The 27,643-nt window shown below is 40.3% G+C and overlaps 1 protein-coding gene across 1 annotated transcript; it reads right to left on the bottom strand.

The window, feature by feature from the left end:
* Positions 1–258: 258 nt before the first annotated feature.
* Positions 259–19,349, bottom strand: LOC309708906 (uncharacterized protein). Its single transcript, XM_082537257.1, has 17 exons — positions 19,312–19,349; positions 18,861–18,919; positions 18,678–18,764; positions 18,391–18,537; positions 18,048–18,295; positions 17,207–17,371; positions 16,384–16,501; positions 14,386–14,492; positions 14,161–14,291; positions 5,349–5,391; positions 4,579–4,666; positions 3,871–3,993; positions 3,510–3,757; positions 2,797–2,961; positions 1,948–2,065; positions 1,599–1,705; positions 259–1,528 (listed from the first exon to the last, which is right to left on the bottom strand). The coding sequence occupies exons 3-17, from the start codon at positions 18,760–18,762 to the stop codon at positions 1,382–1,384; spliced, it is 2,040 nt and encodes a 679-aa protein (XP_082393383.1). The 5' UTR covers positions 18,763–18,764; positions 18,861–18,919; positions 19,312–19,349; the 3' UTR covers positions 259–1,381.
* Positions 19,350–27,643: the final 8,294 nt, after the last annotated feature.

Genomic DNA, 27,643 nt, shown 5'->3' with positions numbered 1-27,643 from the left:
ATTTATTTATTTATTAAATAAATAAGATGTGCATTATTCCTAAAAAGAAAAAAATGAATACCTACATTTATATTCATCATTTCTGCTTGCAGTGCAGTCGTTAGCTGTCTTAACCAAAGGTTGTATCAGACCCATGGTCGTAAGAAGTCAGGTAAGTAAAATGGTAGAGACGTAAAAAAAAAAAAAAAAGCAGTTACGTTTACCGCAAGCTCAGCATTCGTTGTTAAATGTTACAGTTTTGTATTTTCAGCTCTGGTGTTACTGTTTAGAAAGGTTTGGATTCAGTTTAGGCTAGTTTCAGTGTTAGTTTTAGGGGGATTTTTGTTTTTCTTGCTTTTCTTATTATTATTATATGAAGAGTGTTTGTCCTGCTAAAATTTGGAAAAGTTAAAACAGGTATTACAATAAAGACACAACACTTTGTGAGGCTGGGTATTTGCTCGTTTAGTTATCTCATGTCTCATCAAACAAATGCGTCATACTCGCTGTGTTGTTAAAAACTACAAGTAAGGACATTTACTGCAAATATTTGTATTTTGTTTTTATTTCAAAAAGTCATTTCAGTTAGTTTTCAAGTGTGGGTGTTGTTTGTTTGTTCATTTGTTTGTCTGTCTGTCTTTTAGGTTAAATAAAGCCACACCTAGTCTTAGCTTTTAATATAGCTCTAGATCAGGTTAATAACATTCTAATCAAAGCAGGGTTTCCATGGAAACGCATTTCATCTTTACCACATTTCTTACTAAACCTTCAGTGAAAATTTGATGTTTAATTAATCAGATCTTTAGTTCCAAGAATCAGAGGACACACGTCACACAAGGGAACAAATGTGCAAGCTTTAGACCTCCAGCATCTGTTTGAAGTCCATGGCTATATCCAGCCAGCGTGGCCAGTTTGTCTTTCAGCTATAGGTGACCTCTAGACCACCTGAAGGTTTTTATGTCATGAGCTGTCAGTGGAAGCAATGGACACAACATTTAAAAAATACTCAGTTTCACTGGTTAGTCCTGAGTATTTTAGGTCTATGTGCTCGTCAATAATAATGAGGATGACTTACATGCAAATTTTTTTTCATAAAAATTGAAGGTTAGACCGTGACCATGAAATCTATTCGCAGTTCATCTTTCTTTTTCTCTGCTGACTAAAACAAACTGTCAAATTAATTCCAGTAAAAACAACTTTGAATGTTTCGTGTAACTACACAGTTCAGCAGTGCCATCTACGGTTTGTGTTGCTTAATTACAAATGATTCTTTCACTGTCAACTTCTGATTTGTTCTCCAATAAAAGAGAAATTTTATGATTGATGGCTGTACAAATAAATCTGATGTCACCTGATCTGGTTACAGCTGGGACTGACTATAGTCGAGGCTACGCAAACCCACTCAGCGGTAAAACAGTAACACAGCAGCCTCGGTCATCTCTTTGGAGGCGCTCCAGCCTTGCTCTTTGCCCAGTCTGTCGTAGTCAAACGATGGGAAGTCCCCACACTGCTCCTCAGGGTTGAAATATCCTCCTCCTCCTATACAATACTAAAAACAGGGTTTTTACACCATGTGTACTCACACAGTATTGGCAGATGTGTGACGACTGATTACTCACATGTTCAGTGTTGCAACCGACAGTCGGCTTGACACCAGAGCAGATAGCCATGGCCGCAGATTCCCAGTTTATTGCTCTGAAAGTGATGAAGCCTGGTTCAAACTCCCCTTTCATTCAAACAAACAAACAAATTAAATAATTAAATAAAAATTCATATGACAACTGGTTTAATTAATAGAGTACTTTCATAAATACTTAAAAACTCTGTTATTCATTTTGTGTTGCAAGTTTAAACAACTATTTTATGTGTAAAATATGTAAAAGACTCTTATTACACATTAATTGTCTAATTAATTGTCTTCTAATGATCCAAATTATCATTTTCAATCTGATTAAATGAGCTTCTTACTTCTTGGATTGGGTCCATACAACTTTTTGGTGGACTCCGCGTCTCCGTGGTCGTATATGATGGGAATAGCTGGCCCTCTGTCACTGCATGTTCCAACTTTGTATCTCACCGGATATTGCTGCAACAGTGTTGGGGGGGTTTGTCATGAGTGTGTATGTATGGACACACGCTCACACAGAAACACACACATATATGTATAAAAGTAAAGAGTAAAGCCTCTGAAAATTGATCCAGTGGTTTATATTCTGCAGTAAAAAAAACGTCTTCCAAGAACATTTTGAAGTGGATGGCAGGATCAGAATCTGGCATAAACAACATGAAGGCGTGGCTCCATCCTGTCTTGTATCAACAATTAAGCCTGGTTGTGATGCAAAGGTGGTGTAATATTTTCTTGGCACACTTTGGCCACAAGGAATTGAGGCAGCTCAGAAGGCAAAGGGGATCCAAGTTGGTATCAACTAAGTATCTCTAATAAAGTGACCAGTGAGTCATCCTCCTGTTCAGTTGTGCTCTGGGGTCTCTCACTTCTCTTTCTTTTCTGGTTAGAACCAGTTTGCATTGTTCTTTGGAGGAAGTAGTAGACATGTATCTGTGATATTTTCAAAGTTCAGTTCACAGCCTTTATTTCTCGGGACAAGTATACCATTGATGCAGCAGACAACTAACGATCTTTTCACAGGAATTTTTGAAACTTTAAAACGTTCCAACGTTCCACCAACGTTCCACCTTGGGAAACGACTGATTTACTACAGAATTTAAACTACTGGATCAATTTTCAGAAGCTTTTCCTCTTGATCATTAATGTTTTTGAAATTAACAAATTAATAAATTCTTCAGAGCTTTAATTACCTTGAACAGCTGAAAGAGATTTCCTCCATACAATGTGAGGAACTGGTTTTCAGTGTGGTAGCGGAGGATGGCTGCAGTTGCTTGGTTCCAGTGCTCCAGCGGCAAGTTGTTGGGAATGTGCCACACAGACATGTCCTCAGCTGTTATATCATAGTAACCTGGATTCTGTGTGAGGGTACGCACATAGTTATGACTCAAATTAACACTTCTGGCCCAGTTAACTTCTTTTGCATCATAAATTGCTCCATTTTGCTTTTCAAATATTTTGCTTTTCTTTTCAAATAGAATTTTTGTGACATCCCACGCCCACCTGCACCGAACCAATTCAGTGACATAAGCTGGAACTGTAGCTTATAACCAGCTAAAATATACTTTAATATCAAAAGTGTTTGACACTAAAGTGAATGTTTTTTCCTATGGTAAATATTTTATCTATGATATTAATTGGTGTTTAATACTGTTATTTACATCATGGTTAAGATTCACAATCAGACGATAAACCAAGGAATTTAATTGTTGCTTCTTCTTGTTGTATCCTGTGAGCATTTCTGTCTAAACAATTCATCTGGCAAGAAACTGATGAGTTTCCAACAAACTAACCACAGCAGTGTGTTGCATTTTATGATCTCACAATCAGTTTTAAGTAAATTAAGTAAAGTGCTTCAGTTAATGTTCCATTCCAGCACTGTTTTTACCACCACGGCTGATTTTACCTTAAAGTCATCAGCAGTGGCGCTCTCTACTGTTCCAAAGGTGTTTCTGTTGGACCAGTTTCCATCTCCATCAGGCAGGTCAGCATTGTTGCCCTGCTGGCTGGACCAGCGATCGCCGGCTGTGCACCTTCCATAAATGCTGTTCTCATGGACGCTCGCCACCAGCGTCCATCCGCCTCCTGCAGTAGTCATATCACAGTAAGTCTGGTACAGCATGCCATTAGCTGTGGTGAGGTAGTACACCCCATCTGGAAACAAAGTATTAAGAAAACATAGTTTCATTTTAAGAGGGTAGAAATATCCTGAATGTTGCCCGTTAAATAATTATGACTTGTGATTTGTGTGATTGTATTGTCCTCACCTTCATATTCACCATATCGGTCCTTGATCTCTTTACAGCTTCTTGCAATATAAGTGAATCTGTTCCTGAGTTTCTTCAGCTGTTCAAAGTCTTCTGTCTCACGTGTGGTTTCTGTGCATTTTTCTGAAAACAAAGTCAAGAAAATGTAAGAAAGTACACATGTAAAGCAATCTGGAGATTTGCAGTTGTGTGAAAAATATAATAGAAAACAATTTGGTCCTTTAAGTTAGGTTCATACTACTTCAGATAAACAACAACACATATTATAACATGTCTGCGTCGGAGTGTGGCTTGTGGCTCAGCTGCAGCGGAGGGGTGGAGCAATGGGTTCAGGGTGTGGTGTCAGTTGAGGCTGACTCACATACCTGACCTCCATCATCTGATCATGTCTCCCCTTTTGAGGATGTTGCCGGGACCAGGGAGCGAGCCGTATGTGGTGCTGAGCCAAGAAGGCAACTGGAAAGCTGAGCAGTGAAAAGCGCACAACATCTTTTTTCCCACATGGAAAAAAGTGACATGGTGTAAGATGTTTTGAGTTGTTGTTCATCTGAGGTTGTATTTACCTCATTTTAAGACCTGCTAAGGATCGATTATTTTATTATGTCCTAATAGGTGATAAGTGTCAGATGGTGTATTTTCTTGTCGCTACGTGTATGTGTGCTGTACCACTGAAAGCTAATAGAAATAGTTGAAACGTTTTCATATTACCTATTTGTGAAGAAGTAAAATCTGCAAAGGATACTTGTTCCAAAAATACCAGACTCACAAAAAGCAAAATTATGCGATGTAACATCTCCTGTGGGTGAAAAAAGTACATATTAGGTGCTTGATGATAAATGTTATCTGACACAACACATCAAAATATGGAAGCTTGTTTCCACCTCTGGGGAAAAAGGCATCCATATGTCAAAATTTCAGGTTATTATCTCAAAAGTCAGTATTCTTTTTTTGAGTTTTGACAAATATGTAGAAATATTTACTTTCTTTCCTGAACAGAAACATTTTTTTACTGCTTGGATGTTTATGTTTAATTTCTAACATCTCAGAGAAGTCTAGTGTTCTCAAAACTGGGTATAAAACATGAATTCAGCAGGAATTTGTCTGATAAATAAAAACATGATTTTTCATTTTTAACAAATTTGAGGCATTTTTTAAATATTTGTGTGTTCTTCTAGTTAACAATAGACGGTCTAATAAATTTATTCCGCTCTGCATCTCAAAATTTGAACTCACTAGCTCAAATGTCTGAGAAAATAACTTGAATTTTCTGCTGAACTTAAGTCAAAACTTCAAGATAAATTATTTTTAAAATATTTCTGCATGGCAGCAAAAAAAGTGAAATGACTAAATGAACTAAATAAATAAAAGGGTTTTTCAGTAGCCGTAACAAGCAGAATATTTAGTTAATTCATCTCCATCTCAAGAAACCTAAGTTTAAAAAAACAAATAGTAATAATGTGTGTGCTTGTTTTATTCACCTTTGTTTGTTTGAATAGGTCTTGAAGATTATGAAGCTCATTTCTTAAGAAAGAAGAAAGGAAATTAATAATTCTTGGTCAAGAATAACTAATTTATTTATTTATTTATTTTGTTGTATTTTAGTGCTAGTTATTGTTTATGTTTTAGCTTCTTCGGTTCTTGTTATTCATGTCCTGCTTTATATTCCTCTGGAGTCTTATGTGTAGTTTTACTTCCTCCCATGTCTGATATTTTTTATTGCCTGGGTCTAGTTTGGCCCATGTGTATCTGCTTGCTCTGATTGGCCTTCGGTGTGAATATTTAGAGCCCTGTCTTTCCTGTTTTCATCACCAAAGTCTTTCCTCTTCTCGTCTATGCCGCCTCTTGTGTTCTTGGAATTTTTAGTTTTCCTCAGCTTGTGGATTTTTTGGACTTGTGCAATTAAGCTGAATAAGTTCCTTTTTTTTTTTTGCTTGCTTGGACCTTGTCATATGAGCCTTGAATATATAAGCATAAAAACTATGTTCAAATCAACTTAAATTCAAATCATGAAAATTTCAAGCGCCTCCAGTGATCATGAATAAAAAAAAAGGCAAGGCAAGGCAAGTTTATTTGTATAGCACAATTCAACAACAAGGTGATTCAAAGTGCTTTACAGAGACATTAGAAATAAAAACAAATAAAAGCATGATTTAAAATTGATTAAAACAAGCAAACAAACAAACAAACAAACTAATTAACAAACAAACAAACAAAACAGTATATAAAATCAAAACAGATAAAATCAGAACAGTACATAAAATCAGTAGTTAAATGTAAGTTTTGAAATTTAAGCTTAAAAGTGTGGATTTGGTGCTTTATTCAAATGCAGCTGAGAATAGGTGAGTCTTCAACCTGGATTTAAATAAACTGAGTGTTTCAGCTGATCTGAGGCTTTCTGGGAGTTTGTTCCAGGTATAAGGAGCATAAAAGCTGAATGCAGCTTCTCCGTGTCTGGTTCTGACTCTGGGAACTGATAAAAGACCGGATCCAGATGACCTGAGGGATCTGGAAGGTTCATACTTTGTCAGGAGGTCACTGATGTATTTTGGTCCTAAACCATTCAGAGCTTTATAGGCCAGCATCAGAACGTTAAAGTCTATCCTCTGACAGACAGGCAGCCAGTGTAAGGACCTCAGAGCTGGACTGATGTGGTCCACTTTTTTGGTCTTAGTGAGGACTCGAGCAGCAGAGATCTGAATGAGCTGTAGTTGTCTGACTGATTTTTTAGGTAGACCTGTAAAGATGCTGTTACAGTAATCAAGCCTACTAAAGATGAATGCATGGACTAGTTTTTCCAGGTCCTGTTGAGACATCAGATCTTTTATGCTTGATATATTCTTGAGGTGATAGTAAGCTGACTTTGTTATTGTCTTAATGTGTTTTTCTAAGTTTAGGTCTGCATCCATCACTACACCCAAATTTCTCGCCTGGTTTGTGGTTTTTAGATGTATAGATTGAAGTTCTCTGGTGACCTGTAATCGTTTTTCTTTGGCGCCAAAGACTATTACCTCAGTTTTGTTTTTGTTTAGCTGGAGAAAATTGTGGCACAACCAGTCATTAATTTCCTCAATGCATTTACCAAGAGCCTGTACAGGGCCTCGGTCTCCTGGTGACATTGTGATATATATTTGTGTGTCATCTGCATAGCTGTGGTAGTTTATTTTGTTGTTGTTTATCATCTGTGCCAGTGGGAGCATGTAAATGTTAAACAGAAGGGGTCTCAAGATGGAACCTTGGGGAACTCCACATGTGATACTTACTGCTCAGATGTGAAGTTACCTATTGATACAAAGTATTTCCTGTTTTCTAAGTATGTTTTGAACCAGTTTAGTACAGTTCCTGAAAGACCTGCCCAGTTCTCCAGTCGTTTGAGTAATATGTTGTGGTCAACTGTATCAAATGCTGCACTGAGATCCAGTAAAACTAAGACTGACATTTTTCCACTGTCTGTAAGAAAGAAAATAAACTAAATACTCTTTCACCATTATCACCAGGTACTATGGTTCGTGAAGTGGGGTACACTCCGGACAGACTGCCAATCTGACACAATAAACTACATGTATTTTTTTAAAACAGAAATTAGTTTAAACCCCGTGTTTTTTTTCCCTGAAGAGATTTTACATGAAAATTCACAGCAGGACAATGAGGTTCAACGTGATTTATAAAAGCAACAAAGAAAGATACTCACAGTCAGTGAAACTGACAATGCTCTTAAAAAAAACATTTTTAGTGACTGACAACTAAATCCGAGTTGTTTAATTTCCAGATTGTTTCTCCACTATTTAAATTCTCTCATGAAGTCTGCAGTAGGAATAAGACTTATTCACATGACAGAAGAATATGAAGAGAAAGTTTGGCTCACATGACAGTAAGAGGAAAGTTTAAAATCAGGTCAAGAGGAAGTCGTTCTTGAGCATTGCTCAAACATGGTATTTTCTACAGCTCCTGAACAACACACACACACACACACACACACACACACACACACACACACCCTCTCCTGTATTGTTAAACATTAATCTTTTTTGTATTAAAGACATATTTACAAGATAGTTTAACTAACACACTACACGTGTGCATCATGCTTTATATTTCCCCGTCTCATCCCCAAACTAGTGTCAGTTCCCTGACTGATGTTTGTTTATTTTTTTATTTTTTTTCAATATTTTATTTTAATTTTTTCAGCATAGAAAACCCCATCAACAAACAAATACAGCTCAGGCGCTGAGATGATAGGACAAGAAATAGCACAATAATAATAATTAATAGGGAAATACAAAAGAAAAAATAAAGAAAACATTACAATTTGAAACTACCAGTATCCATAATGAATTAAATGTCATGAATATGTAATAAACAGGGAAATTGCAGTGCCATGGTACATGTTTATACAACGTGAGCTTTCTCAAGGTGAGTACAAAACGGAGTCCAGGATTTTGAGAAAACATTTGCTGCAGGTGTTTGCAGGTATCGAACTTTTTCCAGCTGAATGACTGATAACATGTCATTGAGCCAGACACTGAAGGAGGGAGGAGCAGCGGACTTCCATTCCTTTAGAATAAGTCTTTTCACAATCATCATTCCGAGGTCGATTGGCACCCGCACAGTCGCAGGGATAGTTCTGGAACGTACACAGCCAAAAACTGCAATTTCTGGATTGGGTGAGATGGAAATCCCTTGAGCTTTAGAGTACCAATCAAATATTTTGGACCAAAAATTGGTCAATGAGGGGCAATGGCAGAGAGCGTGAGCCAATGTGCTCTCTGATGTTTTACATCTGTCACATATGGGGGAAGTTGAAGGATAAATTTTGTGTAGTCGAATCTTGGAATAATGTAGCCGATGGACAATTTTAAATTGTATTAATTGATGTTTGCTGTTAACAGAGCAGGAATGAATTTTTGATAGGCATTTGTCCCACATTGATTCTGATATTTCTATGCCCAATTCCTCCCTCCAAGCGTCTCTTATCCTCGCAGTCTGCACTTCAATGCTGTCATCAAACAAATGTACAATTGTAGAAATCAAATGTTTGGAGTAAGGAGGGCTCAGGAACACCTTAAAAAGGTTATGTTCATGGGATTTCATGGGAAATCGAATTTTTGCTTAAGCTGATGATGCAAATTTTCCATCTATATAAAGATCTTTGAATTTGATTAAGCCCTTCTCCTTCCAAACATAGTAGGATTTATCATCCCAAGGAGGCAAAAAGGCATGGTTATCACATATTGGTGCCTGCACAGAGGAGTTTGGCAGTTCAAAAAAGCCTCTAACTTGGTTTAAAATCCGCACAGATTGTTTCGGAACAAACCCCAGTTTATTAAGACTCTCAGCCCTCCCTACTTTTGAGAAAAGCAGGGCCTCTAGAGAGGAGTCCCTTACAATGCCAGCCTCCATTTAACCCAAAGGGGGATGTTGAAATGACCAAGATCTGAGGATGTCTGTTGCCAGAAGGTCAAGGCTCTTAGATTTGCAGCCCAGTAATAATGTTTAAATACTGGTAAACTCAGACCTCCCTCCAATTTGGATTTTTGTAGATGTAGTTTTGAAATCCTAGGATTCTTGTTGTTCCATATGTAAGAAGTAATAATTGAGTCCAACTCCTTAAAGAAAGAGGAAGTGAGATAAATAGGAAGATTTTGGCAAAGATACAGAAATCTAGGAAGAGAGACCATTATTATGGAATTTATACGACCAACCATAGATAGGGGAAGAATTTTCCATGACTCGATGTTATGCTTTAATGTTGATAAGAATTCAGCAAAGTTCAAGCTTAAAAAATTAATTTGGGATCTTTAGGAACAGTTAATCTAAGGTATGTGAGATGGTCGTTAACTATTTTGAATGGAACATTACAAAGAAAACTTGGCGAACCGGTTTTAGATAAAGGTTCACTTTTAACCCAGTTAATTGTATATCCTGAAATTTTGCCAAATGAGGTGACCAGATTAGGAAGGGATGGTACAGATTCTTCTGCATTACGCAGGTATAATAGTACGTCGTCTGCGTACAAACTAATAACAGTTTCAACCCCTCTGACCAAGAGTCCTTGTATTATTGGGTGTGCTCTTATCTTAATCGCAAGGGGCTCTAATGCCAGTAGTGATGTGCGATACCACTGATTTCCTTTCCGATCCGATACCAAGTAAAATTCAGGGTGGTATCGGCGATACTGATCCGATACCGATACTCTGTACAAAAAATTAATGTTTCATTGCATTTCATAATACAATATATAATTGTATTATGTAATTGTAATAATAACATAACCATATTGCTTCATAATGATTAGAGGACATCAGACAACTTGTTTTTATTGCTTAATAATGCAGAAAAATCGTATAGAAATTTAAAAAAAACTGATGTTGTGCGCTATTTGAGCATGTTGCCAGCCTGCAGCACTAAAGGACTCTGCGAGAGACGTCTGTCTCGCCCTAGCAGCACCTGTCCCTGTCCTCCTCTTCTGTTCGCCTCAACATAAGCTTATCATATTCTGTGATGTGATTTACTCCGAGGTGTTTGACGAGGTCAGTGGTGTTGCCACAACAACGTGTCCACACAGGACTCTGTTTGCGCTCAGCCATTGTTGTGAGTGTGAATACCAGGGGCTGCGACACATTTATACAGCCGTATTCCGCATATGACTATGAAAGGCATAAGAGGAAGTAGTTCCTTCCAAATTAGACGATCCGAATTGTATAGTTTCTTTCCATTGCGTTCATTTTAATGGAAAAACTACAAATTTACCACAGAGTACTAAAATATCGATATTATAATATGAGAATCGATTCTAGAACATAAATTGCTGGTATCGGAAGAATCGATATTTCAGTATCGATCCACACACCACTAAATGCCAGAGCAAATAGAGCAGGGGACAGGGGGCAGCCCTGCTGAACAGAGCGCTGCAAAGGAAATGGCGCCGACCTCTCTCCATTTGTGAGAACTGAACAGATTGGATTTGCATATACTAATTTTACCCAAGATATAAATATTTCACCAAACCCAAACTTCCGTAATGACTCAAACCTATAAAACCACTCAACCTGATCAAAGGCTTTGTGTGCATCAAGAGCTAAAATTGCTGCTCCTCCCGAACTACCATGGTCAGAATAGATGGTGTTGAGAAGACGTCTAACATTGAAAAAAGAAAGTGTAGAATATTTAGCTGATTTAGAGTTTAGAAATGTGTTATCATAGAATGTAGAACTGTTGTAGAGACACTGACACTGCCCTCAATATAATAAAGGCTGACTGTGTCGTGAACTTAGGAGTAGATTGTAGGGTACCCCTCCCCCACTTGAGCTGTGAAAGTAAAACAGAGAAGAGTTAATGCTGAGTGGAAATTCCCCAGAGCATGTATGGGTGGGGGTCTCAACATTGTAACTGGATACCTGTGGTCTGGAAGGGAGAGGGGTTTTATGACCTCTAGGGAGTTACCTACACCCACAGTGTTTTAACTGTCACGCACACACATCCACACGCACACTCACTCATGTGCACTCACACATACACACAGGTATGCGTACACAGGCACACACGAGCACTCACATAGACACGAGGGAACGTGCACATGTAGGCATTCATGTGCTCGTGCACATAGACACAGACAGAGTTTGCAGCACACCGTGGGGGGTTTTATGATGGGGTCACTTCTATAAAGCTGGCTGTAACTAACAAAGGGGTGAAGACTTTTGCAGAGGGACACCGGCCTCGTCTTGCCTTCTAGAAGTGCATGCTTAAATGAAGATAAATGAAGAAGAGTAAAGATAAATGAAGATGAGTAAAGATGAATAAAGTTTTGTGAAAATGACTACTGAGTCCGGTGCCATCTCTGGATGCTCGAGGAATAAAAAGAACCGGGGTAAAACTGATTTCTCAACAAAAGTCTGCCAGGGATAAATCCCGTTTGATCAGGGTGAATAATAGAGGTCAAGTACTTGTTCAGTCTAGTTACTAAAATTTTGGTTATCACCTTTCGATCAAAATTTTGAAGAGCAATTGGCCTGAAGTTAGCAGGATCTGAGTCATCCCTGCCTTTCTTCAAGATTAATGATGTTTGTTTAATAAACACAATATTTACCTCACACTTCTCAGCTTTGCCTTTCTGTCACACTAAGACACACCAAGGAGAATGATTATTAATTATATATAATTAATAATTATATAATTATATAATTATTATTATATAATTTTTTACTTTTCCTTAGCGTACAACACTGTAAACCCAAAGAAGTTGGCAGCTCAACTCTATACAATGATCTTTGTTCCTACAAGTGTATTATGTTCCTACAAGTGTAAGGCATACACCAAGTTTTGACCTGCCAGTATCTTTGCTTTGGTCAGAACAAGAACCTATGTTGCTCATCAAGGTGAGTAAAGTAGCCACATTTGGTTTCTAGTAATTAAACATTTTTGAAAGAGACGTAAACGAGAATTCTGATTTTTAAAAGACTGGCGTGCAGCAACATATTCCTCTCAAAGAAATTCAGCCACTTCTCTACATGGTCATATCACTAAAAGTTAACTTCTCTTTGCTTTTATGTCACTTACCCAACAATTACTCCCTGTCTTTTTCATCAGTTCTGAAATCTTCGCTAATGACATGAAACTAAATTTCAAAGACTTTGTCATAATTTCTGTATCTAATAGAATATTGTATCAAAAGAAAAAGAAAAAACAACCTCAGAACAACACACTGAGTAAATCTTAAAAACTTTGCAGTCTGTCTCAGCTACCGCAATGAACTCAGCTAACTTAGTGAAGTGGCTGTGTTAGCTTATTAGCTGCTGGCTTATTAACTGTCAGCTATCTATCAGGGGACCCAGCATTTTCAGTTTATATTATATTTTTGATTTCTTATGTTATATTAAAATAATGTAAAGTTCTTGTTTTATTATTTAGTTAGAGTTTAGTTGGTTTTTATTCTAGTTTATGTTCATCCATGTCTCTGTGTTTATGAGTCTTTTTCTGTCTTTGGTGTAAGTCTGTCTTGTCTTGTCCTCTATGTTGTACTTTTAACTATGTCAGTACTTTTCATCTCTCTTTTGCTCCCCTGTCTGTCATGTGTTTCATGTTAGTTAATTTATTTAAGTACTTTGAGTGCCTTTTTTTCTAGGTGCAGAAATTTCTATCTGCAGTCCAGATCTTTCACAAGCTGAAAACATTTGGTGCATCAAACAAAAAATGAGGGGAAAAAAGATCCAGGACGAAAGAATGGGTCACTCTGAGGAGTACTAAATATTCTACAGTCAGTGGTTAGTGGTGTTAAAACAAAGTGGAAACGATTGGGAACGACAGCAGCTCAGCCACAAAATGGTCACGCATAGTGGACAGATCAACAACTTTCTTCAGAGCCCATCGCTACATACTGCTCTAGAGTGCAGTGCAGTGAAGGTGTGTTTCTTGAAGTAACAAATCACACTCAGACTGGCAATCTGATGACCAAGTCTGGGTTTCGTGATTGCCAGAAGAACGGTACTTTTCTGATTATACTGTGTCGAGTGTTAAGTTTGGTGTAGAGGGATTATAGTGCAGGGTTGTTCCTCAGGAGCTGGGCTCAGCACCTTAGTTCCAGTGAGAGGAAGTCTTGATGCTTCAACATCCCAAGACATTTTGGAGAATTTCATGTTCCCAACTTTGTGGGTTTGGGGATGGCCCCTTCCTGTTCCAACATGACTGCAAATCAGTGTAGTTATGCTCATCCATATATTTATATCCATAAATACATGGATGAGCGAGTTTGGTGTGGTGAAGAACTAAACTGGCCTGCACAGAGTCCTGAGCTTAACACAACAGAGCACCTTTGGGATGAATTAGAGCGGTGAATGGGATGTTACTCAAGTTTATCTCCTTGTGAAGGCAGACGAGCAAATACTTTTGGCAATATAGTGTATAGGTGATCTCCAAACTAATGTTATTGGTATAATAACTGGTTTATTGGTAACAAATAAACTGCCAATATTGTCCGTTCATATTTATATTTGTCTCCCGCATTTCATGTCTACTGACTATTAAATACAAGTACCCAAAATAATTTCAGAGAGCTCATCTTTTAATCATTTTATTTGAATACACAGTTCTTTACTGCTGGTGTGTGCCTTAATTACAAATGACTCTTAATAATCTCTCAATTACCATTTCTTTTTATATGTAGAAACTATGTGATTAATATATGTAAAAAAAAGTTTTTAAAAAATCTGTAGTCTTCCCTGATCTGGTTACAGCTGGGACTGCTGAACAGACTTTAGTCAGAGGCTACATGTACACAAATCCTCTCAGCGGTAAAACAGTAAGACAGCAGCCTCGGTCATCTCTCTGGAGGCGCTCCAGCCTTGCATCCCACCCAGTCTGTCGTAGTCAAATGATGGGAAGTCCCCACACTGCTCAGGGTGGAAATATCCTACTCCTCCTATACAGTACTGCAAACACACACACACAAATATTGTCAGCACACTTGATACCATTTGTTGTGATGACTCGTTGCCAGCAGATGTGTGATGATTGATTACTCACATGTTCAGTGTCACAACCAACAGTTGGTTTGACACCAGAGCAGATAGCCATGGCGGCACGTTCACGGTTTATAGCTCTAAATGTGATGAAGCCTGGTTCAAACTCATCTTTCAAACAGAAAACATGAAACCAAGTATATTTAAACACCAAATTATGAAATTGAAAAAAAAATTTGAGTCTTAACACTGTGTTGTAATTTACACAAAAAATAAGCAAACATTTAATGCTAATCCAGATCTATAATTTACATTGACCAGTGACGGTAAAAACAAAAGCCATCAGTGCTACCCCTTCTAGCAGTGCAGCCTTCTAGCAGACACACCTAATGGTATCCATCCATCCATCTTCATCCGCTTTATCCGAGGCCGGGTCGCGGGGGCAGCAGCCTAAGCAAAGAGGCCCAGACCTCCCTCTCCCCGGCCACCTCCTCCAGCTTATCCGGGGGAACACCAAGGTGTTCCCAGGCCAGCCGAGAGATATAATCTCTCCAGCGTGTCCTGGGTCTGCCCCGGGGCCTCCTCCCGGTGGGACATGCCTGGAACACCTCACCCGGGAGGCGCCCAGGGGGCATCCTTGTCAGATGCCCGAACCACCTCAGCTGGCTCCTTTCGATGTGGAGCAGCAGCTGCTCTACTCTGAGCCCCTCCCAGATGGCCGAACTTCTCACCCTATCTCTAAGGGAGAGGCCAGCCACCCTTCGGAGGAAGCTCATTTCTGCCGCTTGTATCCGCGATCTCGTTCTTTCGGTCATTACCCACAGCTCGTGGCCATAGGTGAGGGTAGGGACGTAGATCGACCGGTAAATTGAGAGCTTCGCTTTTACACTCAGCTCCCTCTTCACCACGACGGACCGGTGCAGCGTCCGCATTACTGCAGCTGCAGCCCCAATCCGTCTGTTGATCTCCGGCTCCCTTCTCCCATCACTCGCGAACAAGACCCCGAGATACTTGAACTCCTCCACTTGGGGCAGGAACTCATCCCCGACCCGGAGTGGGCACTCCACCCTTTTCCGGCTGAGAACCATGGCCTCAGATTTGGAGGTGCTGATCCTCATTCCCGCTGCTTCACACTCAGCTGCGAACCGTTCCAGTGCGAGCTGGAGGCCCCCACCCGATGAAGCCAACAGAACCACATCATCCGCAAAAATCAGAGATGAGATTCTGAGGCCACCAAAGCGAAAGCCCTCCGCCACTTGGCTGCGCCTAGAAATCCTGTCCATAAAAATTATGAACAGAACCAGAGACAAAGGGCAGCCCTGGCGGAGCCCATCACCCACCGGGAACGAGTCCAACTTATTGCCGGCAATGCAAACCAAGCTCTTGCAACGGTTGTATAGGGATCGAATGGCCCGTAGCAATGGGCCAGACACCCCATACTCCCGCAACACCTCCCACAGGACACCCCGAGGGACACGGTCGAATGCCTTCTCCAAGTCCACAAAACACATATAGACTGGTTGGGCAAACTCCCATGCACCCTCAAGTATCCTCGAGAGGATAAAGAGCTGGTCCAGTGTTCCGCGACCAGGACGAAAACCGCATTGTTCCTCCTGTATCCGAGGTTCGACTAGCGGACGAACTCTCCTTTCCAGCACCCTGGCATAGACTTTCCCAGGGAGGCTGAGGAGTGTGATCCCCCTGTAGTTGGAACACACCCTCCGGTCCCCCTTCTTAAAGATGGGGACCACCACCCCGGTCTGCCAGTCCACAGGTACTGCCCCTGATCTCCACGCAACATTGCAGAGGCGTGTCAACCAGGACAGCCGTACAACGTCCAGAGCCTTCAGGAACTTGGGGCCCCTAATGGTATCTGTTTCAAAATCCTGCATCGCATGCATTGTTAAGCTTCTACATTTCCTCATTCTCAAGCGACATTCACAAGCTTAAGTGTCCTCCCCAAACGACTGCCGGGGTGACAACTATACCCTATCAGCCATTATGGCTAATTGTTAAAAAACCTCTCTATTACCATTATTTTCTTCATACATGATCTTCTTACTTCTTGAATTGGGTCCATACAACATTCTGGTGGACTCCTTATCCCCGTGGTCGTATACGATTGGAATAGCTGGCCCTCTGTCACCGCATGACCCAACATTGTATCTCACTGGATATTGCTGAAAAGATGAGACAGTCTTATTATGTGTAGATCTGCACGTTTGTTTGTGTAGTTAACAACATTTTTAACCACTGTTTTATTTTATACTAAAAAAGTCTCAGCTCTAACTGGTTAGAAATGGCCCAGTGCTGGAGTTATTTGTATATCTGTAAATAGTTTCTGACTGAAAAGCAAACAAATGTAATGCTTTTGAAAATACAATTTAAAAATCAACATGTGTGGCTGTGTGAATATGACTTTCCTGCTTCTGTGGAACAGCTACAGGCAAAACGAGAAGACCACTGAGAAAAATGACCAAACCTGGAGAAAGAAATAGTGTCCGAAGGGAGTGAAGAAGTGCAGCATCTCTGTTTTGTAGAGGTAACTTCTTACCATTTATTTAAATTTAACACTATCAATTTAATTGAACAGGACATTTTGACAGAAAGACGTCATAAGTGCAATATTCTTTCTTTGTGTGAGTCTTCAAGTGTTACAGAAAGAGAAAGAAATGCAAACAAAAACACTTATTTTTCAGTTTCCTTTTCCCATGCACAGACCACCCAAAGAAAGAGATCAATGGCAACAGTCATTTGTACAAAGTATCACCCATGCAGTAGTACCACCTTGTTAATGACAGACAGTAGCTGCCAGGTAATTGATACCTAGCGGTTTGTGACCTTTTACCCTGGTTATAAGTTCGGTTTCTGCACAGCTAAATTACCTTGAAGAGCTGAAAGAGATTTCCTCCATACAGTCTGAGGAAGCGGTTTTCAGTGTGGTAGCGGAGGACGGCTGCAGCTTCCATGTTCCAGAATTCCAGCGGGAAGTTGTTGGGAATGTGCCACACAGACATGTCCTCAGCTGTTATATCGTAGTAACCTGGATTCTGGGAACGTGCACACATTACTGCTGTGACTTTAAATAAGACTTTTGCCACACTTATGCAATACTTATTTTGCAACAAATAGGTACATTTTCTCATTTCAATCAACCTTTGAAATCATGAAAGAGAACTTACTTTAAAAGTAAGTTTTGAAAAAGTAAAAGACAATTCCTAAATACAGAGACTCATAACAGAGACAGTAAAAGAGGCAGTAATGGCAAGATGGGACAGAGAGAGGAACAGACATGGAAAATGAGAAAAAAGAAATCAAAGCAGAACTTCTAGGACTCAACAAGGGCTCTAAACTCTTTATTATGTTCTACCTATTTACCCTCAGGTACAGCTAGTTGCAGGTAATTGTAGCTAGCTAGCTTTAGATAGTAGAGTACAGTAACGGTGCACAAATCAAAGGTAAGTTTTACTGACTCTTTATCTTCTTTACATCTAGTTTCTGGTAAATCCAGTAGAAACAGAACTAAATGGATGTATTTTATTATCTTACTATGCCTTTTTATATGTAATGCTGATGTGAAATATTATTACAATCAGTTAAATGCAGTGGAATAAAATATGAGTTAAAAAGAAGTAGAAAGTAATAAATGGAATTACTTAACCAACCTCAAAATAAAGTAAAGTAGTGTTAATGTCTCTTTCCACCACTGGTGACTTGCTATTTTACCTTAAAGTCATCAGCAGTGGCGCTCTCTACTGTTCCAAAGGTGTTTCTGTTGGACCAGTTCCCGTCTCCATCTGGCAGGTCAGCATTGTTGCCCTGCTGGCTGGACCAGCGATCACCCACAGTGCACCTTCCATAAACGCTGTTCTCATGGACGCTCGCCACCAGCGTCCATCCGCCTCCAGCTGTGGTCATGTCACAGTAAGTCTGGTACAGCATGCCATTACCTGTTGTCAGGTAGTATACTCCATCTGGAAATGTTATAGCATTAAGAAAACATAATTCAGTCTTAAGAGGACATAAATGCCTTGGACTGTTATGTTACATTTATGAATCTTGTCCTTACCTTCTCGTTCATCATATCTGTCCCTGAGGTCTTTACAGCTCCTTGCAACACGAATGGATCTGTTCCTCACTTTCTCCAAGTGCTCAAAATTTGTCCTGGTAAAGTTCTGCATCCTCTCAGCATACTCTCTTGTTTCTGTGATCTTTACTAAAAATTAAAGCAAGTTTAAAAAAATTACATTTTGACAGCAGGAAGGGAAAGTACACAACGTGCATGGCTATAAGCATATATATGTGTTGTATCAGGCTGTAAGGCTAATAGACATAGTTCACACATTTTTGAATTACCTATTTGTGAAGAAGGAACCTCTGCAAAGGACACATGTTCCAATGACAGCAGACCCACAAAAAGCAAAAATATGTTGTGTAACATCTCTGAGAGGAAAGAAAAATAACACAATTTAAACAATCAAACTGCTCAATGTTCTCTCACACCTTTCCGAATATGAGTATGCATGTGTGTGTTTTTACTTTAGCTGTGTTTCTTCTTGAAGGAGCTGTCTTGGTAATAATGAAGCTGTTTTATGGTACTGAAAAAGAAGTGATTTGTAAAATATTTCCATATCTCCCTTTTTCTCCTATATATTCCAGGTTTTTGATCAAGAAAAACAAACAACTCAAATGACTACAAACCAGGTATGAATCTTATCTGTAGACAAACACAGCACTGATGTGTCTGTCAGCAAGATTTCACAATAAAATGCTGACCTGAACTTTATCATAAATGTGTGAGAGGAGTAAGGACAGAAAGAGAACCTATTACATTTTGTGCAGATTTGGATTAATTTAAAAATGAAAGTGAGGATAAGCAGTTATAAACTGCTTATCAATACTCTGTATAAATAAAAATATTTTCAAGATTTTAAAAACTAGTACACCCGAAGTTTTAAACCAAAAAAAAAATTGCCGTTTGTATCCCTACCATGTAGATCCTGTCCTGGGTCGAAATAAGGAAGTTGGAATAAGGCTTTTATTCACGTAACAGAAGAATATATAGAGCTGTTACACCTGTCATGTGACATTAAGAGCAAAGTTTAAATTCATAAGTGGGTCAAGTTATTGTTTAGCAGTGTTCATAAATCATCTCTGCAGTCATTAAATTCCTTTTTACTGATACTGGATGTTGTACTGACCTCGACTGTCCTGAAATGTTAAAGTTATTGACTGTGGAAAAATTCCTGTTGTTTCACTTTTCCATTTTGTTTAATTATAATAAAATGATTTGTAATCCTCCTAAAGTCCACATTTAAGTGTTTATCCTTAGCTCAAACTCTTTAACATAAATTAGTGGGTGTAATATCTGACATCAGCCACTAGATGCCGTCGTTCTCGTGCCTGTATCAGGTTCATTTTCTGACCAGGACAGACAAAAACTCTGCTGCTTCCCTCCGGGTCCGTCTCATCGTGGTCTATTCTTAGAGGTTAGAGGGACACTGTGAGAGTGGGCTGGAAGGTTTTCTGACACCTCGCACTAATAATTCAACTGCCTCACACAACAGAACGAATGAAAACTGGCAGGAAAGATGCACCGACACAGCTGCACCGGCCACTTGTGGCCGTCTGTTGGAACAGTTTCTTCTTATTAATAAAGCATTGTGTGTCCTCTTCTTGCACTTCCCCAATTGTTTTCTCTCCCCCTCCAAGTGTTTTTTTCAACCCTGGAGCTATTTCTGGCTCTTGTCCCATGTACAAATGTAAATAAAAACTGTTACATAAACGCACGTCTGAATTATTTACTTTGAACGGACTTTGAACGGACACTGGCATTGGCAAAGGTTATTTTTCTTTTAGTTTCTCTGAATGATTGTTTAATCAAAGTAATTTTAAACCTTAGTAAGCCTGTGATGTTTCATTTTAACTAAAAATGTTGTTTTACAACAATAAGATTTAGTTCTGGTTCTGCATTCATTTTTTTATTCTGTATCTATTTTCAGTGCAGATCAAATTCTGGCATACACACAGCTTTGACTCGGTTTAGTGGAATACTCCAGACTATCTCTACCTTTACTTTTTTTAACTTTCTTTTTTTATCTGGCCTAATTCTCTCGTGTTCTTTGACTTGAATGCATGCTCTTGTATAAGAGTTGTGTAGATGTAATTATAAACCAGGACAAAATCTAAATTTTTAAAAAATGTGTTCTCTATAAATCTATAATAATGCTGATCTGATTTCCCAAAGGACCAAAGGAGGATTATAAGGTCTGTCAGATAGAGAGACTTTACAAACCACAGTGGAGAAGAGAGAGAGGTGTGCAGGGGAGTCCACGTATCCTACACATAACTGCACATTCTCATCCAAATTTAAGTTGGTGGGGTTTTTCTGGAAGCAACAGTTCAATCAGATTATGGTGGTTTTTAAAATAATTCAGAGATTTCCATATTATATCCCACAATTCTAAATAGATAGGAATGCTCAAAAACTAATCTGATTATGCACTGATTCACATCAGTGAGTCAGATTAAGCTACAGTTAGGGTGATGTTTCTGGCACCAATGGCTATCATTCAGCCATGGTAGTAATGTGCCTTTGGTATGATGCACCTATTCACTTACACTGACATTACTTTAAACCTCTTAATTAGAAAGCAGGTATCAAATGTTCATTCAACACCTGAAATCAGCTCCAGATTTATTTTTTACCTGTTCAATTTGTTGTGAAATAACAAGGAAGCAGACCTCATGTGCTCATGAAACTGCTTGTCAGTCAAAAGTTGTGTGCATAAAAATGGCTGTAATTCCTTAACAGTAAATCCAATACGTTTGTTAAAGTCTGTGAATTAAAGCAGAAATTCCACACTTCAATCATACCTCTATTGTGGGATTTATAATGCTCTGTGCAGAGTGTGCAGGGGTACAAAAGCTTTGCACTTTGTACTTCAATCAAATTCTGTATGTTATTTTATTTTTTGCCTAATGTTGAAACAACTGATATGATGTCTGGATTCCTTAAAGTGCCTTAAAACCCTCCCTAAAAGCCCATTTTTATCAGACTGGCAGGCCTTGTGGAAGCCATCAGCTTGTGAACATGGCCTAACCCTCCATGTGGTTTAAAGAGTCCAAAGAGCGACTGTAAGCCGACTGAATTTTCTTGATTGGAAAAGGCAAATAAAATCCATCAAAACTTGTCTGGGTCTAAATCCGATCCATAGTAGAATGAGGAGAATGAACATCCGCAGGAAACAAACATTAGAGTGGGACCTTTCTCATCATCGTTGTGTAGGATAAGAGTAGATTTAGCCTTCCACTCACAAACCATATACAAAAAAATGGTTTGTGATTACATATACATATTCACCAGTCACTTCATTGGGTACATCTGTACAGCCTAAATCATTTAGGCCTGTAGACAGGATCAAGATGACCTGCTGATGTTCAAATGGAGCCTCAGAAGGGGGAAAACGGTGATGTAAGTGACTTTGAACATGGCGCGGTTCTTGCTGCCTGGTCTGAGTGTTTCAGAAACTGCTGATTTGCTGAGTTTTTTGGGGGTTTTTTGCACAAACGTCTCTACAGTTTACAGGGAATGTTTAGAAGAAGGCAAAATAGCCAGTTGTTCTGTTGATGTCAGAATGGCCAGGCTTCTTCATGTAACACACCATGTCACAAATCAAAAGCTCAAATAATCTCAAACTGGTTTCTTGAACATGAAAATGAGTTTACTGTGCTCAAATGACCTCAACAGTCACTAGATCTAAATCCAATAGAGCACCTTTGGGATGTGGGGGAACAGGACATTTGCATCACGGCTGTGCAGCTGACAAATTTGCAGCAGCTGTGTGATGTCATCATGTCAACCTGGACCAAAATCTCTGAGGAATGTTTTCCAGCACCGTGTTAAATCTGCACCATGAAGAATTAAATTCACTCTGAAAAACTAAAGATGCCCCAACCTGGCACTAGCAAGGTGAACCTAATAAAGTGGCTAGTGAGAGTATATGTTCTGCTATGCATACAAGAAATCCACTAAATTACAGAGTGAAGTGGAAAATGTTTGTTTACAGGAATTAAAATTCTGCTTTTTCTGTCCTGTTCTTTTTTGAAATATTTGGTCAAAGCTTTCTAATAACTAATTTAAGACCTAAACATTTATTCAACTTCTCAGACTTAGTAGAAAATCCTGTTTTCGAATTCATGAAATAGAAATTAACAGTGAATTAACATTTGGAAAATGCCTCACTTTTTCTATTTGCTGCAGATTTTACATTTACTTCCCTTCACTTAAAAATTCTACAAAAAAAAAGATAATTGGCCATAGATTTATTATTACAAGGGAGGGTTATCATGAGAAACCATGTTCCTTAGAAAGCTCAGTGCAGGAATTACCTTTATTAGAGGAGTTCTCCCTCCTCAAGTGCACACATCGATTAACACCTCCCTCAGAATCTCTCTGCTGCAGGGGCTCTTTTAACTCTCACACTATCAAGGTAGGCAGATGTGGCCCATAAAAACCTTCCCCTGGCGATCTACCTTGGGAGACACATTAATGCAATGAGCTTCTTTTGGGTAAGAATGAAATGAGGACAGTCATTAGTCAGTTAATATTAATAGATATAATCACTTCATCATGAACGGCACTCCGGTCAGACCTTTAAAGACTTTTCTCACTTTTCTCAACATCTGCACATTTTAAAACATTTATTTGACCTTTGTTTTATTAATCCTCTTTGGTGTGGGGAATATTCTTGTGCACGGTGCAGCTGAATGTCCCATGAAGGTTGCAAGAGCATTGCAGAGCGAATATTATAATTAGAAGCATACCATAATGTCTTTTGCAACTCTTACAATGCAGAGACACAAACACGGTATAACTGTTGCCTTGAGATTATATTATGGTTCTCCATATGTTTTCAGTACAACTGGGAGCTATGACTAACAATTATTTGCTGCTGTTAATTAAAGGAAGAATTTAACATACTGGGAAGGACAGGTTTCAGTTTATAGTTGGATGACAAAAATTCAGTTGCAGCTGAAAAATGAATCCATTATAGGAAGCGTGTCAGACTGATGCTGGCTATAGGAGAGAGAGAATCTGCATAAATCCACATATTAAATGAGCTGCTTTGATACACAGCCTGTTATAAAGAAAAGCAGTTTTGGCTTGTATAGCAAATATTACCCTTCATAATAAGAGTATGGAAAGGGTTGAATTTTTATACCTAAAGTAAAATGTTATAACTGAGTCATTCCTCTGAGATGAACTATGCATTCTGCTCAGCTGTCTTCAATTTGCATCAAAGTTTTATGATAGAAAATTTGAGTGTTTATATGAATGCTGTGATATTGTAGCTTCATATATCATATACATAATTATCTCATAACCTTTTAAAGATAAGAGTCTGAAATGTTCAGTGCTCTTTTTTATCATCAAAATGAATCAGAATCTGTAATTTGGGATTAATACATTAAAACATTTCTGAGTATTAGCTAATTAAAATATGAAAAAAAAAATTCAATCAGTGTTGGAAAGTCCCATTATTGAGCAATCACTAAGACTTTACATTGGGAATATATATACATACATATATATATGATATATTGTTGAATTACACAATTTACACATTACACATTACTGCAAAAAAAAACAGCATGTAGAACACATTTTACCAGGAAATTCTGAGTCACAAAAATTAAAATCATATTTACATTCAACTTTTATCCTGGAGCAAGTATGATCACAAAAAAAGTTGTAGCACAAAAACAGAGATATCAGTAGATTGTCCTGTACAAACAGAACAAAGCGTTTCCAGATGGTAGTATGATTATAAATCAGAAGATAACTTAGTAAAATATGTGGACAATTTTATTTTTTAATTTTCAAGGCCTGGATCACTCCAATCTCAAATCATCAAATTTTTAGAATAAATCTTCACATCGCAAAAATAACTACTAACAATTTATGAATAGTATATAATTATATTTCACAATAATGCTAAAATAATAAATGTATATATGTATGTATGTATATTCCCAATGTAAAGGCTTAGTGAGTGCTCAATAATGGGACTGAAAGCAGTCCCATATATATATATATATATATATATATATATATATATATATATATATATATATATATATATATAAAACACCCAGCACGCCCCTGCGGGTGGTTTATCCTTCAAGCTCGGGTCCTCTACCAGAGGCCTGGGAGCTTGAGGGTCCTGCGCAGTATCTTAGCTGTTCCCAGGACTGTGCTCTTCTGGACAGAGATCTCCGATGTTGTTCCCGGGATCTGCTGGAGCCACTCGCCTAGCTTGGGAGTCACCGCACCTAGCGCTCCGATTACCACGGGGACCACCGTTACCTTCACCCGCCACATCCTCTCAAGCTCTTCTCTGAGCCCTTGGTATTTCTCCAGCTTCTCGTGTTCCTTCTTCCTGATATTGCTGTCATTCGGAACCACTACATCGATCACTACGGCCGTCTTCTTCTGTTTGTCTACCACCACTATGTCCGGTTGGTTAGCCACCACCATTTTGTCCGTCTGTATCTGGAAGTCCCACAGGATCTTAGCTCGGTCATTCTCCACCACCCTTGGGGGCATCTCCCATTTTGACCTCGGGACTTCTAGGTTATACTCGGCACAGATGTTCCTGTACACTATGCCGGCCACTTGGTTATGGCGTTCCATGTATGCCTTGCCTGCTAGCATCTTGCACCCTGCTGTTATGTGCTGGATTGTCTCTGGGGCATCTTTACACAGCCTGCACCTGGGGTCTTGCCTGGTGTGATAGACCCCAGCCTCTATGGATCTTGTACTCAGAGCTTGTTCTTGTGCTGCCATGATTAGTGCCTCTGTGCTGTCTTTCAGTCCAGCTTTGTCCAGCCACTGGTAGGATTTCTGGATATCAGCCACCTCCTCTATTGCCGGTGGTACATACCGTGCAGGGGCCTGTCCTTCCATGATGGTTCCTCGTCTCCCTCCTCTTTCTTGGGTTTCTGCTGCCTGAGGTATTCACTGAGCACTCGGTCAGTTGGGGCCATCTTCCCAATGTATTCTTGGATGTTCGTTGTCTCATCCTGGACTGTGGTGCTGACACTCACCAGTCCCCGGCCCCCTTCCTTCCGCTTAGCGTACAGCCTCAGGGTGCTGGACTTGGGGTGAAACCCTCCATGCATGGTAAGGAGCTTTCTTGTCTTTATGTCAGTGGCTTCTATCTCCTCCTTTGGCCAGCCTATTACCCCAGCAGGGTACCTGATCACGGGCAGGGCGTACGTGTTGATGACCCGGATCTTGTTCTTACCATTCAGCTGACTCCTCAGGACTTGCCTGACCCTCTGCAGGTACTTGGTGGTTGCAGCTTTTCTAGCGGCCTCTTCATGGTTCCCATTCGCCTGCGGGATCCCCAGGTACTTGTAACTGTCCTCTATGTCTGCAATGTTGCCTTCTGGTAGTTCAATCCCCTCAGTTCTGACTACCTTCCCTCTCTTTGTTACCATCTGACTACACTTCTCCAGTCCGAACGACATTCCAATGTCATTGCTGTATAGCCTGGTAGTGTGGATCAGTGAATCGATGTCTCGTTCACTCTTGGCATACAGCTTGATGTCATCCATGTACAGGAGGTGGCTGACAACTGCTCCGTTCCGTAGTCGGTATCCGTAGCCAGTCTTGTTAATGATCTCACTGAGGGGGTTCAGGCCTATGCAGAACAGCAGTGGGGACAGAGCATCTCCTTGGTAGATCCCGCACTTGATGGTGACTTTTGCTATGGGCTTGGAGTTGGCCTCTAGTGTTGTACGCCACATCCCCATTGAGTTCCTGATGAAGGCTCTTAGGGTCCCATTGATCTTGTACAATTCTAGGCATTCCAGTATCCAGCTGTGGGGCATTGAGTCATAGGCCTTCTTGTAATCAATCCAGGCAGTGCACAGGTTGGTCAGTCTGGTCTTGCAGTCTCGGCTGACTGTTCTGTCTACCAGTAGCTGGTGTTTTGCGCCTCTGGTATTCTTGCCAATTCCTTTCTGTGTCCCGCTCATGTATTGACCCATGTGCCTGTTCATCTTAGCCGATATGATGCCTGACAGGAGCTTCCATGTAGTACTGAGGCAGGTTATTGGTCGGTAGTTGGAGGGGACCGGTCCCTTCTTGGGGTCCTTGGGGATCAGGACTGTCCTACCTTCGGTTAGCCATTCCGGGTGTCTCTCGTTAACTAGCAGCTGGTTCATTTGTGCTGCCAGACGCTCGTGGAGTGCAGTCAGCTTCTTTAGCCAGTAGGCGTGAACCATGTCGGTCCCTGGTGCTGTCCAACTCTTCATACTGGAGACCATTCATCCATCCATCTTCATCTGCTTTATCCGGGGCCGGGTCGCGGGGGCAGCAGCCTAAGCAAAGAGGCCCAGACCTCCCTCTCCCCAGCCACCTCCTCCAGCTTATCCGGGGGAATACCAAGGCGTTCCCAGGCCAGCCGAGAGATATAATCTCTCCAGCGTGTCCTGGGTCTGCCCCGGAGCCTCCTCCCGGTGGGACATGCCTGGAACACCTCACCCAGGAGGCGCCCAGGGGGCATCCTTGTCAGATGCCCGAACCACCTCAGCTGGCTCCTTTCGATGTGGAGCAGCAGCTGCTCTACTCTGAGCCCCTCCCGGATGGCCGAACTTCTCACCCTATCTCTAAGGGAGAGGTCAGCCACCCTTTGGAGGAAGCTCATTTCTGCCGCTTGTATCCGCGATCTCGTTCTTTCGGTCACTACCCACAGCTTGTGGCCATAGGTGAGGGTAGGGACGTAGATCGACCGGTAAATTGAGAGCTTCGCTTTTACACTCAGCTCCCTCTTCACCACGACGGACCGGTGCAGCGTCCGCATTACTGCAGCTGCAGCCCCAATCCGTCTGGCGATCTCCGGCTCCCTTCTCCCATCACTCGCGAACAAGACCCCGAGATACTTGAACTCCTCCACTTGGGGCAGGAACTCATCCCCGACACGGAGTGGGCACTCCACCCTTTTCCGGCTGAGAACCATGGCCTCAGATTTGGAGGTGCTGATCCTCATTCCCGCTGCTTCACACTCGGCTGCGAACCGTTCCAGTACGAGCTGGAGGCCCTCACCTGATGAAGCCAACAGAACCACATCATCTGCAAAAATCAGAGATGAGATTCTGAGGCCACCAAAGCGAAAGCCCTCCACCACTTGGCTGCGCCTAGAAATTCTGTCCATAAAAATTATGAACAGAACCGGAGACAAAGGGCAGCCCTGGCGGAGCCCATCACCCACCGGGAACGAGTCCGACTTATTGCCAGCAATGCGAACCAAGCT

This window comes from Aulonocara stuartgranti (assembly GCF_965226115.1).
Source record: "Aulonocara stuartgranti genome assembly, chromosome: 6".
NCBI classification, from domain to species: Eukaryota; Metazoa; Chordata; class Actinopteri; order Cichliformes; family Cichlidae; genus Aulonocara; species Aulonocara stuartgranti.
This window is presented reverse-complemented; position numbering and strand designations above follow the sequence as displayed.